A 17,956-nucleotide genomic window follows, 5' to 3' on the forward strand; every position below is an offset into this window, starting at 1 on the left:
GTATGTACCGTGTACCTGGTGGATGGTGTTCTCACGTGAGATGATAGCATCTGTGTCGATGATCCGGCACGTCTTGCAGAGGTTGCTGTGGCAGGGTTGTGTGGTGTCATGGTCACTGTTCTCCTGAAGGCTGGGTAGTTTGTTGCAGACAATAGTCTTTTTGAGGTTGTGCGGTTGTTTGAAGCCAAGTAGTGGGGGTGTGGGGATGGCCTTGGCGAGATGTTGGTCTTCATCAATGACATGTTGAAGGCTCCGGAGAAGATGTCGTAGCTTCTTCGCTCCGGGGAAGTACTGGACGACAAAGGGTACTCTGTCCTCCTGTCCAGTGTTTGTCTTCTGAGAAGGTCAGTTTTTCGCCGTGGCGCATCGGAACTGTCGATCGATGAGTCGAGCGCCATATCCTGTTCTTATGAGGGCATCTTTCAGCGTCTGGAGGTGTCTGTTGCGATCCTCCTCATCTGAGCAGATCCTGTGTATACGGAGGGCTTGTCCGTAGGGGATGGCTTCTTTAACGTGTTTAGGGTGGAAGTGGGAGAAGTGGAGCACTGTGAGATTATCCGTGGGCTTGCGGTACAGTGAAGTGCTGAGGTGACCGTCCTTGATGAAAATGTGTGTGCCCAAGAATGCAACCGATTCCGGAGAGTAGTCCATGGTGAGTCTGATGGTGGGAAGGAACTTGTTGATGTCATCATATAGTTGTTTCAGTGATTGTTCACCATAAGTCCAAAGGAAGAAAATGTCATCGATGTATCTAGTGTATAGCATCGATTGAAGGTCCTGTGCAGTGAAGAGGTCTTGTTCGAACCTGTGCATGAAGATGTTGGCATATTGAGGTGTGAATTTGGTCCCCAAGGCTATTCCGTGTGTCTGGATAAAGAACTGGTTGTTGAAGGTGAAGTCATTGTGGTCAGGATGAAGTGGATGATTGTAAAATTGCATCTGGAGATTGGCAGTTGTTGGCGTTGAGTACTGAGGCAGTTGCACCAATGCCATCGTCATGGGGGATGCTGGTGTAGAGTGCCGAGACATCCATTGTGATGAGGAGTGCTGCTGGTTCAACTGCTCCATGTGTGCTGTTTCTGAAGGAAGTCCGTAGTGTCACGACAGAAGCTGGGGTTCTTTGTACAATGGGTTTCAGGATGCCCTCGACATAGCCGGAGAGTTTCTCGCACAGGGTCCCATTGCCCGATACGATGGGACGGCCAGGTGTGTTTGCCTTGTGTATCTTCGGGAGGTAGTAGAGATCTCCAACGCGGGGAGTACGTGGGATGAGAGCACGGAGGGTGCTCTGAAGGTCCGGATCAAATGTCTTGATCTGTCTGTTGAGTTGACGGGTGTATTCTTTGGTCGGATCTGCAGGTAACTGTCTGTAGTTTTCCTCATTGTTCAGTTGTCAGGACACTTTGCAGTAATTCGTTCTGTTCAGCATGATGATTGCCCCTCCTTTGTCTGCTGGTTTGATGACAATGGTGCGCTTGATCTTGAGAGCGCAGATGGCGTTGCGCTGTGCTTGGGTGATGTTCGGGGCTGTCTTGTGAGTGTGACTGATGAATCTGGTATTGACACACCTCCTGACGGCTTGGGCATACATGTCAAGTCGAGGGCAGCGGCCTTCCAGAGGAGTCCAATTCGACTCTTTCCTCTTCGGTTGCTGTACCGTGGATCTCTCTATCGGCTGTTCCAGTTCATTGACTATCTCATTATGTTCGCTGTTGGCCTCTTGGGGTTTGTGGAAGAACTCCCGCAGCCTCATTCGCCTGATGAATTCCTCTGTGTCTGCTGCGAGACTGATGGGGTCTATTTTGGTGGTGGGGCAGAAATTGAGAACTTCGATTTCATCTGGTTGAAGTGTGTCTGACAAGTTGACAATGGACTTCCCTGCAGTGGTACTGTTTTCTACTGTGGTACCGGGGGAGGCTTGATTGCTGCTGGTGGTGATGCCGAGTTTCTCAAGTTTCCTGTTCTACCAAATGTGGCATTGTGACGATGGCTTTGTGCTACCAAATAAACCTGTTGGACTTTAATCTGGTGTTGTGAGACTTCTTCCTGTTGTGGGCACAGAGAGCTGAAAATCTTCAAGCTGACAGTCACGTTACAGTTTTACATTTGGATATAAATGAGCAGACTGATGGTGTGTGTAATACACTGTATTACCTGGTTACAGGTACATAAAGAATGTGAGGAGAATCTTTATTTAGGCAGCGAGTGGTGACCCAGAAGTTAAAAATTGAAGTGCAAAATGAGAAAAGAAATGGAAAGGGGGAGAAAAGAAAGTGTTTTACTCACAGATGTAGGAGACAGGAGGAAGGTTGAGTCTGTCTGAAGCTCAATCTTCATTCAGAGGGAGAGGAGCAGCAGCAACAATGGACGAAGCTCCATGCGGCCATTGACACAAGGCCCGGACTCTGATTGGCTGGAGGACCATCGCCCATCCGGTCCTCCTGGCAACCATTGGTCAATATGCCGCATGTGGACAATGAGAGGGCGGAGCCCAGGCCTACGTGGGAGTGGGCGGGGCTTTGACCGCCAGCCGCGCTGAGCTGGTGTCCAATCCGCAGTGTGCGGCTTCTGTAACCAGTGATATTGCTGCCAATGGGACACTGTGTGCTGGGAACGCCCCTCTGAGTCATTGTGACGGCACAATGGAGCCTTGCCTCAATCACCCAATGGCAATCACTCTGCTCCGCGGTGACGTCTCCGGGTTCAGGCGCGCGGACCCGGGAGCCCCGCCCCCACCCATTGTTCCCCAGTCTGTCCATTCCACACATTGTTAGTTCAGTCATTCAGACAATTTCAATTCCACTCCGTTATTTTCCAGTTCTGTTCCTGTCCCGCCTGGGGTCACATCGACTCCATCTTTCCTACTCCTGAAGGAGCGCTGTCAGTTCTGGGTTACTCGTCCATAAAAGATGTAAAAGATTCTCCAGCTCTCTTTACCCCTATCCAACTTGTGGACAGTTCTTACTCAGTATTATTTCTCCCAAGCCCTTAATTGTCCCAATCCATTATATGATCCATTTTACTGTAATTTTCCTCACTTTGTGAGCATGTGCATTGTGTTTAATTGGATCCTGATTGTTTTGAACTCAGTTTCTCTGGAGTGTGTTTCAATGCCTTGATGATGTCACAATGTTGTCTCAACCCCCTGGCCACATTAGCCATTTCATCTCCTGCTGTGTCTCAAGTAGCTGTGTGTGTTTGGGACCCGCTCTTCACTCCATCTCACCATGACTTTAGGCTTGCTATTTTTCACACGTAACAAATCACATCTGTACACTCACTCCAGTATCGTAAATTCATGTCACACTCTCAGAAGTGCTGATGAAAAGATCAAAGTGAGTGTCTGTCTTTCTTATCTCCCCCTGTTATGGTGCTGATATTTCATGTCGTGGCCGGGCGTTCAAATGTGGATTTTTTTAAAACAAAGTTCATGGATGTAGAAACGTTTCAGAGACCAAGTATTATGCTGGTTTTCCACTGATTTACAACTCAGCTCATACAAAGAGCTCACAAAGAACAAAGAACAGTACAGCACAGGAAACAGGCCCTTCGGCCCTCCAAGCCTGTGCCGCTCCTTGGTCCAACAAGACCAATCGTTTGTATCCCTCCATTCCCAGGCTGCTCCTGTAACTATCCAGGTAAGTCTTAAACGATGTCAGCGTGCCTGCCTCCACCACCCTACTTGGCAGCGCATTCCAGGCCCCCACCACCCTCTGTGTAAAAAACATCCCTCTAATATCTGAGTTATACTTCGCCCCTCTCACCTTGAGCCCGTGACCCCTCGTGAACGTCACTTCTGATCTGGGAAAAAGCTTCCCACCGTTCACCCTATCTATCCCCTTCATAATCTTGTACACCTCTGTTAGATCTCCCCTCATTCTCCGTCTTTCCAGGGAGAACAACCCCAGTTTACCCAATCTCTCCTCATAGCTAAGACCCTCCATACCAGGCAACATCCTGGGAAACCTTCTCTGCACTCTCTCTAACGCCTCCACGTCCTTCTGGTAGTGCGGCGACCAGAACTGGACGCAGTACTCCAAATGTGGCCTAACCAGCGTTCTATACAGCTGCATCATCAGACTCCAGCTTTTATACTCTATACCTCGTCCTATAAAGGCAAGCATACCATATGCCTTCTTCACCACCTTCTCCACCTGTGTTGCCACGTTCAAGGATTTGTGGACTTGCACACCTAGGTCCCTCTGTGTTTCTATACTCCTGATGACTCTGCCATTTATTGTATAACTCCTCCCTACATTATTTCTTCCAAAATGCATCACTTCGCATTTATCCGATTAAACTCCATCTGCCACCTCTCCGCCCAATTTTCCAGCCTATCTATATCCTGCTGTATTGCCCGACAATGCTCTTCGCTATCCGCAAGTCCAGCCATCTTCGTGTCATCCGCAAACTTGCTGATTACACCAGTTACACCTTCTTCCAAATCATTTATATATATCAGAAATAGCAGAGGTCCCAGTACAGAGCCCTGCGGAACACCACTGGTCACAGACCTCCAGCCGGAAAAAGACCCTTCGACCACTACCCTCTGTCTCCTATGGCCAAGCCAGTTCTCCACCCATCTAGCCACTTCTCCTTGTATCCCATGAGCCTTAACCTTCTTAACCAACCTGCCATGTGGGACTTTGTCAAATGCCTTACTGAAATCCATATAGACGACATCCACGGCCCTTCCTTCATCAACCGTTTTTGTCACTTCCTCAAAAAACTCCACCAAATTTGTAAGGCACGACCTCCCTCTTACAAAACCATGCTGTCTGTCACTCATGAGATTGTTCCGTTCTAAATGCACATACATCCTGTCTCTAAGAATCCTCTCCAACAACTTCCCTACCACGGACGTCAAGCTCACCGGCCTATAATTTCCTGGGTTATCCCTGCTACCCTTCTTAAACAACGGGACCACATTCGCTATCCTCCAATCCTCAGGGACCTCACCCGTGTCCAAAGAAGCGACAAAGATTTCCGTCAGAGGCCCAGCAATTTCACCTCTCGTCTCCCTGAGCAGTCGAGGATAGATGCCATCAGGCCCTGGGGCTTTGTCAGTTTTAATGTTCCCTCAAAAACCTAACACTTCCTCTCTTGTAATGGAGATTTTCTCTAACGGGTCAACACCTCCCTCCGAGACACTCTCGGTTAACACGCCCCTCTCCTTCGTGAATACCGATGCAAAGTATTCATTTAGGATCGCCCCTATTCCCTTGGGTTCTAAGCATAATTCTCCTCCTTTGTCCCTGAGAGGTCCGATTTTCTCCCTGACAACTCTTTTGTTCCTAACGTATGAATAGAATGCCTTAGGATTCTCTTTAATCCTGCCTGCCAAGAACATCTCGTGACCTCTTTTTGCCCTTCTAACTCCCCGTTTGAGTTCTTTCCTACTCTCTCTGTATTCCTCCAGAGCTCCATCTGTTTTCTGTTGCCTGGACTTAACATACGCCTCCCTTTTCATGTTAATCAGATCCTCAATTTCCCTGGTTATCCACGGCTCTCGAATCCTAGCTTTCCTATCTTTCCTTTTTACAGGCACATGCCTATCCTGCAGCCTTATCAATGGTTCCTTAAAAGACTCCCACATGCCAGATGCGGACTTACCCTCGAACATCCTCTCCCAATCAACATCCACCAATTCCTGCCTAATCCGGCTATAGTTAGCCTTCCCCCAATTTAGCACCCTGCCCGTAGGACAGCACTCATCCTTGTCAATTACTATCCTAAAGTTAACAGAGTTGTGGTCACTATTTGCCCACATGTTCCCCTACCGAAACTTTGACGACCTGACCGGGCTCATTTCCCAGAACTAGGTCCAGTATAGCCCCCTCTCTAGTCGGGCTATCTACATACTGTTCCAAAGAACCTTCCAGTACGCATTTTACAAATTCCTCCCCGTCCGGACCCCCAGCTCTAAGCACAGTCCAGCCAGGGAAATTAAAGTCCCCCACTACAACAACCCTATTTTTTCTGCACCTATCCAGAATCTCCTGACATATCCTTTCCTCCACTTCCCGTGGGCCGAGAGGTGGTCTGTAGTACACCCCCAGCATAGTGACTGCACCCTTCCTGTTTCTGAGTTCCACCCACAGCGACTCAGTACATGGCCCCTCTAAGTTGTCTACCCTCTGCACCACGGTAATATGCTCCTTAACTAATATCGCTACTCCCCCACCTTTTTTAGCCCCTCCTCTGTCTCGCCTAAAACACTTATACCCCGGAATATTCAGCTGCCAGTCCTGTCCTTCTTTTAACCAAGTTTCCGTCACCGCAACCACATCCAAATTCCGCATAAGCATTAAGGCCCTAAGTTCGTCTGTTTTACCCGTTACGCTCCTTGCATTGAAGCAGATGCACTCCAGACCTCCAGGCCCACTCAGGTCATCCTCCTCCAGAGTGCTCCTCTTCTTAGCTAGCCTTGCCCTGGCCCCCAGCTCAACCCCAGCCTCAGTATTTACTGACCTACTGTTTTGTTCCCCACCCCCCTGCCACACTAGTTTAAATCCTGCCGAAACACTCTCGCAAAACTCCCAGCCAGGATATTTGCTCCCTTCCAGTTAAGGTGTAACCCATCCTTTCTATACAGTTGCCATCCTGACTTGAAGATTTCCCAGTTATCTATGAATTTAAAACCCTCCCTCTTGCACCAGTCCTTTAGCCACGCGTTCAACTGTAGAATCTCCCTGTTCTGAGCCTCACTTGCACTAGACAACGGGAGCAGTCCAGAGATTGCTACCCTGGAGGCCTTACTTTTTAGCCTAGCACCCAACTCCCTGAATTTCTCTCGTATGACCCCCCTGCTCTTCCTACCTACATCATTTTCACCAATGTGTATAATCACATCCGTTTGACTACCTTCCTTTTTAAATATGCTTCCTACCCTCTCGGAGACATCCAGTACCCCGGCACCAGGGAGGCAGACTACCATCCTGGATTCTCGTTCACTCCCACAGAACCGCCTGTCCGTGCCTCTAACCATTGCGTCCCCCACAACTATCGCTCTCCTAAACCGCTTCTTTCCCTTCCGGACCCTTGAGCCTGTCTCCGTGGAGGCGATCTGGTCCTCGTGGCTTACCCCTGGAGGGTCATCCCCCTCCACAGAATCCAAAACAATATACCTATTTTGGAGGGGGACAACCACAGGGGATCCCTCCACAGACTGCTCACTCCGTTCCCTTCTCCCATCTGTTGCCCATCCCTTTCTTTTATGGGAGACTGCCACTGGGGTACTTTCTGGCACATCACCCTTCTGACTATTACCCCTCCTAACTGTGACCCACATGTCTTCCTTCCGAGACCCCGTGTCACTACCTGGCTATAACTTTTATCTATTAATCTCTCATTTGCCCTAACTAAACTGAGTTCATCGAGCCTCAGCTCCAGCTCCCTTACACGATCCTTCAGGAGTTGCAGTTCCACGCATCTGGCACAGATATGGACTTCCGGGAGGCAAGTTGTCTCCAGGAACTCCCACATCCCACACCGAATGCAGTATACTGGCCTCCCACTCATACCAGCCATGTCCTTTTTAGTTTTTGGGAGATAAAACAAAAAAGGGGGTGCAACAGAAGAAAAACAAACAACCTTCCTCGCCTTCGCCGAAGCCCTGTGAGCCAAAGCCCTCACAGAGACAGTAATTCTGTTGAATACGTGCTTTATTGCCCAGGCCTGGTCCAGGGGCGTCAGAGAATAATTTGGGGCAGCCAAACTATTCTAAATTCCATTGCTTCCAATATTACAATTATACAACTTTCAAAAATCATTTCCCCACCCACTTTGCTCACCCAGCCAGACATCAGCCAATCATTATTCGTCTAGATTATTTACCTTGGCCAGTAACATGTCACTCTCTGGCAGCGTGAGAATACATAGGTCCATAAATTCAAAAGTGCTTTTCCACTGTGTCCGAGCAATTCTTTATCGGGAAACGGTATGCTCTTATTCATTCAATTGTCTGGGAAGCTTGTACTGTCTGGAGCCAACACTGATAAGAGTTTTTTTTTGCTTAACTCAGTAGCTGTATTGTTTTCAAAGAATGTGGTTCTTCTTACATAGCTATATACCATCATGCCTTAGAGTGTCATTAGCCAAGGTGTATGATTTTAATACAGAATATATGTTATCAAAAATACATGTTTAAATTCACTAACAATGGTTATATGTATTTCTATGCAAACAGTACCTGTGTAACTCCAGGTACTTTGTGATTCTTCTTGAATATATTCACTCTAAATTAACCTATTCTGATATATTAGTCTTTTAGTCCCAGGTTGTCCTGAACCCCCTCGAACAATGGACAAGGATGTAAATATCTCCCAGAGAAAGTGATCAACTTATTCATCCCATCGACACATTCCAGACTTTCACTGGAATGAACCAGGATTCCACATTGATATATTCCATTCAACCTCACCCACAGTGAGCTATTCCAATTTCTTTGTTCTCCAGGACAATATATTCACAATATCTTTAAAACAGAAATTAAACATTCCCATTTGATTTCAGGTATTAACATATTCTGTTAGTTTGTTCTTTATTGTCAATGTCAGGTTGGGGTTGTTCCTCTTGGAGCAAAGGAGGTTGAGGGGAGATTTGATAGAGGTGGACAAGATTCTGACAGGTTTAGATAAGGTGGACAAAGAAAAGCTGTTCCCATTCGCTGATGGAACAAGGACGAGGGGGACACAGATTTAAGGTTTTGGATCAGAGATGCAGTGGGGGGATGTGAGGAAGAATATTTTGATGCAGTGAATGATAATGACCTGGAACTCGCTGCCTACGAGGGTGGAGGAAGTGGAGACAATAAACAATTACAAAGGAAATTGGATGGGCATTGGGGGGTTTCAAACAGAAATAGTGACTATCTCTTAACTTCCTAACACCCGGTCACTCTGTGATCCTTGTGAAATTTGAAACCAGGTATTCGCAACAAGACTCAAAGAGCATCAGCCCACTGGAGGCAAAGCCATGAGACCGGCCAGTCCAGCAGAAAGAAACCCTCCGACCCTCCCCATTGACCAACTGTGAGAATGAACAAAATGCAGTTCTGGATGGAATTGAGAGCAGAAACAATGACAGCAGAATCCAACCCCTGGAATCACTCGTGAACTTGTTGGTGTCTCAACAGATGGGATGAAAGACTGAATATCTTCTCACACAGAGCAGCTGAACGGTCTCTCCCCAGTGTGAACTCGCTGGTGTATCCGCAGGTTCGATAACCGAGTGAATCCCTTCCCACACTGAGAGCAGGTGAACGGTTTCTCCCCAATGTGAACTCGCTGGTGTGTCAGCAGGCTGGATGAATCACAGAAACCCTTCCCACACTGAGAGCAGGTGAATGGCCTCTCCCCAGTGTGAACTCGCTGGTGCATCTGCAGGCGGGAGGACCCAGTGAATCCCTTCCCACATTGAGAGCAGGTGAATGGCCTCTCCCCAGTGTGAACTCGCTTGTGTCTCTGCAGGTGGGATGACTGAGTGAATCCCTCCCCACATCGAGAGCAGGTAAAGGGCCTCTCCCCGGTGTGAACTCGTTGGTGTTTCCGCAGGTCGGAAGACCGAATGAATCCCTTCCCACACTGAGAGCAGGTGAACGGCCTCTCCCCAGTGTGAATGCGCTCATGGACCAGCAGGTCAGAAGATCGAGTGAATCCCTCCCCACACTGAGAACACGTGAATGGCCTCTCCCCAGTGTGAACTCGCTGGTGTCTCCGCGGGTGGGATGACTGAGTGAATCTCTTCCCACACTGAGAGCAGATGAACGGCCGCTGCCCAGTGTGGATGAGCCGATGAGCTTCCAGCTGAGAGGGGGCTCTGTATCTCTTGCCACAGTCTGCACATTTCCATGGTTTCTCCATGGTGCAGGTGTCCTTGCCTCTCTCTTGGGTGGACAATCAGTTGAAGCCTCGTCCACACACAGAACACGGGTACAGTCTCTCCCTGCTGTGAATGGTGTGATATTTATTCAGACTGTGTAACTGGTTAAAGCTCTTTAGTCAGTGCATTGGAACACACTCACTCGAGTGTGGCAGTGTGTTGATGCTTTTCCAGTCACACTGACATTTCAAATCGACAGACCGGACAATCATTTCTCCTTCTGGATTCAAAGTCCGATGATATTCAGCTCCCAAGAAATATGACTCTGCCACGTCGAGACGTGACGTTTGAGATTTCGGCCTGTGATTCCTCTTTTAATATCCTGTAAAATGAGTTTACAAAAGTCATCAGTGTCAGTACAGGATAGAAATTCAGAACAGACAATTCTAGTTTCTATGGAAGATTCTTTCATATACCAGTCCCAAAAAGCTGTAAATCTCCATCCATATCTATGGATTCTATTTAAAAATGAAAGTGGATGGGCACTTGAAGGAAATAAAGTTGCAGGAGAATGGGATATAGAGTGGTAATGGGACTGGAATGTTATACAGAGAGTCAGCATGGACTCGAGTTACCGAATGGATTCCTTCTGTGCTGTAATGACTTTATGACTGGAAATGTATAACATCGCTACAGCATCATATTACAATGCAAGAGCTGTAAATCTCCATCCCACACACTCTCCCTCGATTCTCACTCTGCTGTATCTAATATTCACCCTCCCAATTCTCCTGTAGGTGCTGATTGATAGATCCATGCTCACTGCTTCCTGTCCTGGACAGAGAGAGCTGGAAATCTCCATGCAGGCTGCCAGACAGATATATGTCTATCTGACTGGACTAACAATGTGTGGAAAATACCGACTGGATTCACTTCATTTCCCTTCAGTTGCTGCAAGTCCCCAATTTCCCCCAGAATGAGAAAAGAAATGGAAAGGGGGAGAAAAGAAAGTGTTTTACCCACAGATGTTGGCCTCTTTTAAGGTCAAACCAAATAAACAAACTCAAGTTAAATCAGGACAAAGTAAAAGGGGCAGCTCCCCAAAAGGAGGGGGAACAGCCCAAACAAAAATCAAAGTACAAAGGAAACTTAAAAACATCAAATCATAGTGTGATTATTCGGGTCGATAACGCACCCCAACCCCTGCGGTGCCCAACGGGGGTGGAAGGCGTCAACCGTGCCTGTAGACACCGCATGTTCCCTCTCCAGGGACACCTGGCCGTGAACGTAGCCGCAGTAGAGGGGCAGACAGTCAGGATGGACGGCCCCCTCGATCGCCCGCAGCCTGGACCGGTAAATGGCGCGCTTCGCCAGGCCCAGGAGCAGGTTCACGAGGAGGTCACCATCCCGACCCGCCCCTCTCTGCGTGGGTTTTCCTCCGGGTGCTCCGGTTTCCTCCCACAGTCCAAAGATATGTGGGTTAGGTTGATTGCTATGCTAAAATAATTGCCCCTTAGTGTCCTGGGATGCGTAGATTAGAGGGATTAGCGGGTAAAATATGTAGGGATATGGGGGTAGGGCCTGGGTGGGATTGTGGTCGGTGCAGACTCGATGGGCCGAATGGCCTCTTTCTGTGCTGTAGGGTTTCTATGATTCTATTGTCCCTCTGAAGACAGAGGTTCTGAACCAGCCCCTGAAACCACGCCCATTGTGACCCGCCACCGACAGCGGCGCATGCGCTCTCCTTCCCCGCTGAAACAAGATGGCGGCCGATAACCGGGGCCTGTTCCCGGGATAAAACACCAGGTTAATGTCCAACAGGTTTATTTGGTAGCAAAAGCCACACAAGCTTTCGGAGCTCTAAGCCCCTTCTTCAGGTGAGTGGGAATTCTGTTCACAAACAGAACTTATAAAGACACAGACTCAATTTACATGAATAATGGTTGGAATGCGAATACTTACAGCTAATCAAGTCTTTAAGAAACAAAACAACGTGAGTGGAGAGAGCATCAAGACAGGCTAAAAAGATGTGTATTGTCTCCAGACAAGACAGCCAGTGAAACTCTGCAGGTCCACGCAACTGTGGGAGTTACAGATAGTGTGACATGAACCCAATATCCCGGTTGAGGCCGTCCTTGTGTGTGTGGAACTTGGCTATCAGTTTCTGCTCCGCGACTCTGCGCTGTCGTGTGTCGCGAAGGCCGCCTTGGAGAACGCTTACCCGAATATCAGAGGCCGAATGCCCGTGACCGCTGAAGTGTTCCCCAACAGGAAGAGAACAGTCTTGCCTGGTGATTGTCGAGCGGTGTTCATTCATCCGTTGTCGCAGCGTCTGCACAGTTTCCCCAATGTACCATGCCTCGGGACATCCTTTCTTGCAGCGTATCAGGTAGACAACGTTGGGCGAGTTGCAAGAGTATGTACCGTGTACCTGGTGGATGGTGTTCTCACGTGAGATGATGGCATCTGTGTCGATGATCCGGCACGTCTTGCAGAGGTTGCTGTGGCAGGGTTGTGTGGTGTCATGGTCACTGTTCTCCTGAAGGCTGGGTAGTTTGCTGCGGACAATGGTCTGTTTGAGGTTGTGCGGTTGTTTGAAGGCAAGAAGTGGGGGTGTGGGGATGGCCTTGGCGAGATGTTCGTCTTCATCAATGACATGTTGAAGGCTCCGGAGGAGATGCCGTAGCTTCTCCGCTCCGGGGAAGTACTGGACAACGAAGGGTACTCTGTCCACTGTGTCCCGTGTTTGTCTTCTGAGGAGGTCGGTGCGGTTTTTCGCTGTGGCGCGTTGGAACTGTTGATCAATGAGTCTAGCGCCATATCCTGTTCTTATGAGGGCATCTTTCAGCGTCTGGAGGTGTCTGTTGCGATCCTCCTCATCCGAGCAGATCCTGTGTGTACGGAGGGCTTGTCCGTAGGGGATGGCTTCTTTAACGTGTTTAGGGTGGAAGCTGGAGAAGTGGAGCATCGTGAGGTTATCCGTGGGCTTGCGGTACAGTGAGGTGCTGAGGTGACCGTCCTTAATGGAGATGCGCGTGTCCGAGAATACAACCGATTCCGGAGAGTAGTCTATGGTGAGCCTGATGGTGGGATGGAACTTGTTGATGTCATCATAGAGTTGTTTCAGTGATTGTTCACCATGAGTCCAAAGGAAGAAAATGTCATCGATGTATCTAGTGTATAGCATCGGTTGAAGGTCCCGTGCGGTGAAGAAGTCTTCTTCGAACCTGTGCATGAAGATGTTGGCATATTGAGGTGCGAATTTGGTCCCCATGGCTGTTCCGTGTTCGCCAAGGCCATCCCCACACCCCCACTTCTTGCCTTCAAACAACCGCACAACCTCAAACAGACCATTGTCCGCAGCAAACTACCCAGCCTTCAGGAGAACAGTGACCAAGACACCACACAACCCTGCCACAGCAACCTCTGCAAGACGTGCCGGATCATCGACACAGATGCCATCATCTCACGTGAGAACACCATCCACCAGGTACACGGTACATACTCTTGCAACTCGGCCAACGTTGTCTACCTGATACGCTGCAAGAAAGGATGTCCCGAGGCATGGTACATTGGGGAAACTATGCAGACGCTGCGACAACGGATGAATGAACACCGCTCGACAATCACCAGGCAAGACTGTTCTCTTCCTGTTGGGGAACACTTCAGCGGTCACGGGCATTCGGCCTCTGATATTCGGGTAAGCGTTCTCCAAGGCGGCCTTCGCGACACACGACAGCGCAGAGTCGCTGAGCAGAAACTGATAGCCAAGTTCCGCACACACAAGGACGGCCTCAACCGGGATATTGGGTTCATGTCACACTATTTGTAACCCCCACAGTTGCGTGGACCTGCAGAGTTTCACTGGCTGTCTTGTCTGGAGACAATACACATCTTTTTAGCCTGTCTTGATGCTCTCTCCACTCACATTGTTTTGTTTCTTAAAGACTGGATTAGTTGTAAGTATTCGCATTCCAACCATTATTCATGTAAATTGAGTCTGTGTCTTTATAAGTTCTGTTTGTGAACAGAATTCCCACTCACCTGAAGAAGGGGCTTAGAGCCTCGAAAGCTTGTGTGGCTTTTGCTACCAAATAAACCTGTTGGACTTTAACCTGGTGTTGTTAATCTTCTTACTGTGTTTACCCCAGTCCAACGCCGGCATCTCCACATCCCGAGATAAAAGCCTTGGAGCTGTAAACCCAGGACCTGCAGGGTCTTATTCGGGCCGTGCGGCCTACAGAGGATGTTTGTGAAGCCATAGCTTCCTCCCTGCCCCGACTACCGGCTCCATTTCTCCCGCAGCGCCACCGACTCACCCGTTAAAAAAAGCCGCTCCCGCACTCACAGGTCTCCGGGCAAAGTGATACTGCGCACGCTCCAGATATAGCATTGCGCCTGCGCAATAGGCTCCTGTGGAATGAATAGGACACTTTCACACCCGCAGGGCCACCTGGGACTTAACGGCGTCATTGTCAAAGACAACAATAGAAAATTATCTTGTGCAATTAAGATCAATTAATTTTTAAAAATGCATTCCTCGGAATTTGTGCGCTGCCATTCTCTAATTCTAAAATTGATTTAAACCAGTGCTCGCCTGTGGGAATACCTCGAGTTTTTAAAACTTTTCCCACTGGTTTCCTCCCCTCTCTCTGCTCTCCCGAAGGTGCTCATACTGGTTGGGTAAATCCCACAGAGACAGGTTTCTTTCACTTTCTTTCTCCTGATGCTGAATATTCTGTTTTATGGAACGATACATCACAGATGGAAACCATTTGGCTCATCCTGCCCAGTCGGGCAGTCTTTAAGATCTGTCCAATTAATCCCACAGCCCTGCTGGCAGAGTGAGAACGATATCTATATGTACTGCAGCAATGCAGGAGGTGAATGGAAAATGTTTTCCAGTTGCATACCTCTCAGACACACTCATCCCTAGAAAGATAAATTGGCCTGTGTACTAAGAACAAAGAAAATTGCAGCACAGGAACAGGCCCTTCGGCCCTCCAAGCTTGCACCGACCATACTGCCTGACTTAACTAAAACCCCCTACCCTTCCAGGGACCATATCCCCCTATTCCTATCTGATTCATGTACTTGTCAAGACGCCCCTTAAAAGTCAATACCGTATCTGCTTCCACTACCTCCCCCGGCAATGAATTCCAGGCACCCACCACTCTCTGTGTAAAACATCTGCCTCGTACATCTCTTTTAAACTTTACCCCTCACACCTTAAACCTATTCCCCCGAGTAATTGACTCTTCCACCCTGGGAAAAAGCTTCTGACTATCCACGCTGTCTATGCCTCTCATAATCTTGTAGACTTCTATCAGGTGTCCCCTCAACCTCCGTCGCTCAAGTGAGAACAAACCAAGTTTCTCTAACCTCTCCTCATAGCTAATGCCCTCCATACCAGGCAACATCCTGGTAAATCTTTTCTGGACCCTCTCGAAAGCCTCCACATCCTTCTGGTAGTGTGGCAACCAGAATTGAACACAATATTCCAAGTGCGGCCTAACTAAAGGTTCTATAAAGCTGCAACATGACTTGCCAATTTTTAAACTCAATGCCCCAGCCGATGAAGGCAAGCATGCCGTATGTCTTCTTGATCACCTTCTACACCTGCATTGCCACTTTCAGTGATCTGTCCACCTGTACACCCCAATCCCTTTGCCTATCAATATTGTTAAGGGTTCTGCCATTTACTGTATATTTCCTATCTGTATTAGACCTTCCAAAATGCATTACGTCACGTGTCTGGATTAAACTCCATCTGCCATCTCTCCACCCAAGTCTCCAACCGATCTATATCCTGCTGTATCCTCTGATAGTCCTCATCGCTATCCGCAAATCCACCAACCTCTGTGTCGTCCGCAAATTTTCTAATCAATCCAGTTACATTTTCCTCCAAATCATTTATATATATTATATATATCCTGTGTGAATTCGCTGTTGTGTCCAAAGACTGGATGGCCTAGCAAACTCCTTCCCACACAAGGAGCAGGTGAACGATCTCTTCCCAGTGTGAACTTGCTGATGTGCACTGAGGTTGGATGAACATGAGAACCCCTTTCCACAGGTGGAGCAGCTGAACGGCCTCTCCTCAGTGTGAATTTGCTGGTGTAACAGCAGGTGGGATGAGATAGTGAATCCTTTCCCACACACAGAACAGATGAATGGCCTCTCTCCAATGTGACTGTGTCTATGGTTTTCCAGCAAGTACGGATAATTGCATCCTTTATCACAATCATCACATTTCCATGGTTTCTCCATTTTCCCAACCCCAATGAGACCGTGTCAATGGGTTTCCAACCGGGTGGATAATTGAATCCTTTACCACAATCCTCACATTTCCACGGTTTGTCCATGGTGCTGGTGTCCTTCTGTCTCTCCAGGTTGGATGATTAGTTGAAGCCTCATCCACATACAGACCATGGTGTGATGTTTTTCAGGCTATGTAACTGGTTAAAGCTCTATCCACTGTCAGGTCACTGGAGCACTCTCACTTGGGTGTATGTGTGTGTCTCAGTTCTTTTTCTGTCACATTGAATTTTGAAATTTTCTTCCACTGACAATACAGGGAATGATTTATCCCTCCACTGTCAAAAGTAATCATATTTAGGTCATGATGAATCGAATGGCTCTGTCAGACTTTGATGTGAAGTTTAGTTTGAGTTTCCTGTCTGTGAATCCTCCTCTTCTAGTTCCCTGCAAAAAGAGTTTTAAAAAACTGCTTCAGAACAGACAATTTCAGTTTCCACGAAACATTTCTCTATCACATTTATCTTGAGCTGTAATCCCCATCCCACACACTCTCTCTTGTCCCTGAGCTGAAATCAAACTCATTGCCCCATCTCCACTCTGAGCCCAGCTCCCTCTCCCTCCAGCTGGATTCAGTCCTCCAGACCATGTGCAGATTGAGAGTACAATCAAGGAGTCAATTATTTTCCTTCCAAGTCAGGGGACGTGCAGCCCCACTGACTCTGTTGTTACCACAATAGGCACATGTGCTCTGCTCACCAATGAAACACCACGGTGACCATTAACATGGACCTGTTCCGAGGAAAGGCTCCATTTTATTTGTGCCACAACAGCAGGGGAATTACCTCCTGCACAGGCACAAAGGTATCATCAGTCACAGAAAATAATTGCAGCTGGTGTCTCAAACCTCATTTTACCATTTGCTCTCAGACATTCTCAATTCAATTTTGAAATGCAAACTGAAATCTGCAATTATGGGGTAAATTAAAACACATTTTAATGGTCATTTTCAGAATGACTATTCCCGAGAATTAATTCCCAAGTCAGTAAATTAAAATTCTCATCAGCAATGTAGGCGGCACAGTGGCTAGCACTGCTGCCTCAGAGCTCCAGGGACCTGGGTTCAATTCCCAACTTGGGTCACTGTCCGTGTGGAGTCTGCCCATTCTCCCCATGTCTGTGTGGGTTTTCTCCAGATGCTCCAGTTTCCTCCTATCGTCCAAAGATATGCCAGTTAGGTGCATTGGCCACACTAAATTGCCCCTTCGTGTCCTGGGATGAGTAGGTTAGAGGGATTAGCAGGTGACATATGTGGGAATAGAGCATAGGTGTGATAGGGCGGCACGGTAGCACAGTGGTTAGCACTGTTGCTTCACAGCTCCAGGGTCCTGGGTTTGATTCCCGGCTCGGGTCACTGTCTGTGTGGAGTTTGCACATTCTCCTCGTGTCTGCGTGGGTTTCCTCCGGGTGCTCCGGTTTCCTCCCACAGTCCAAAGATGTGTGGGTTAGGTTGATTGGCCAGGTTAAAAATTGCCCCTTAGAGTCCTGGGATGTGTGGATTAGCGGGTAAATATGTGGGGGTAGGGCCTGGGTGGGATTGTGGTCGGTGCAGACTCGATGGGCCGAATGGCCTCCTTCTGCACTGTAGGGTTTCTATGATTTCTATGTTGTCGGTGCAGACTCGATGGGCCGAATAACCTCCTCCAGCCCTGTAGGGATCCTATGAAATACATTGGGAGAATTGTTGTTTCAATGGGTATTTTCACAAATGCTATAAAATGATTTTTCAAAACACATTAATATTTTCTTCAACAGATGATTAATAAATAAAAAGTATTTAATAAAACTACCACCCAGTGTGGGGTTCAGGATTCTA

At 48.1% G+C, this 17,956-nt stretch overlaps 1 protein-coding gene across 1 annotated transcript in view; it reads right to left on the reverse strand.

Annotated features, from left to right (window-relative positions):
• Positions 1 to 17,956, reverse strand: part of LOC144484830 (uncharacterized) — a 124,936-nt gene that overhangs the window by 58,343 nt on the left and 48,637 nt on the right. The window contains exons 3-4 of the mRNA XM_078203192.1: positions 16,312 to 16,318; positions 9,099 to 9,714 (exon numbers count right to left, since the gene is read on the reverse strand). Of these exons, the coding sequence (XP_078059318.1) occupies positions 9,162 to 9,714; positions 16,312 to 16,318 (560 nt within the window). The 3' untranslated portion in view covers positions 9,099 to 9,161. The remainder of the gene's footprint in view (positions 1 to 9,098; positions 9,715 to 16,311; positions 16,319 to 17,956) is intronic.

This window comes from Mustelus asterias, unplaced genomic scaffold, assembly GCF_964213995.1.
Source record: "Mustelus asterias unplaced genomic scaffold, sMusAst1.hap1.1 HAP1_SCAFFOLD_129, whole genome shotgun sequence".
In the NCBI taxonomy this organism is placed as follows: domain Eukaryota; kingdom Metazoa; phylum Chordata; class Chondrichthyes; order Carcharhiniformes; family Triakidae; genus Mustelus; species Mustelus asterias.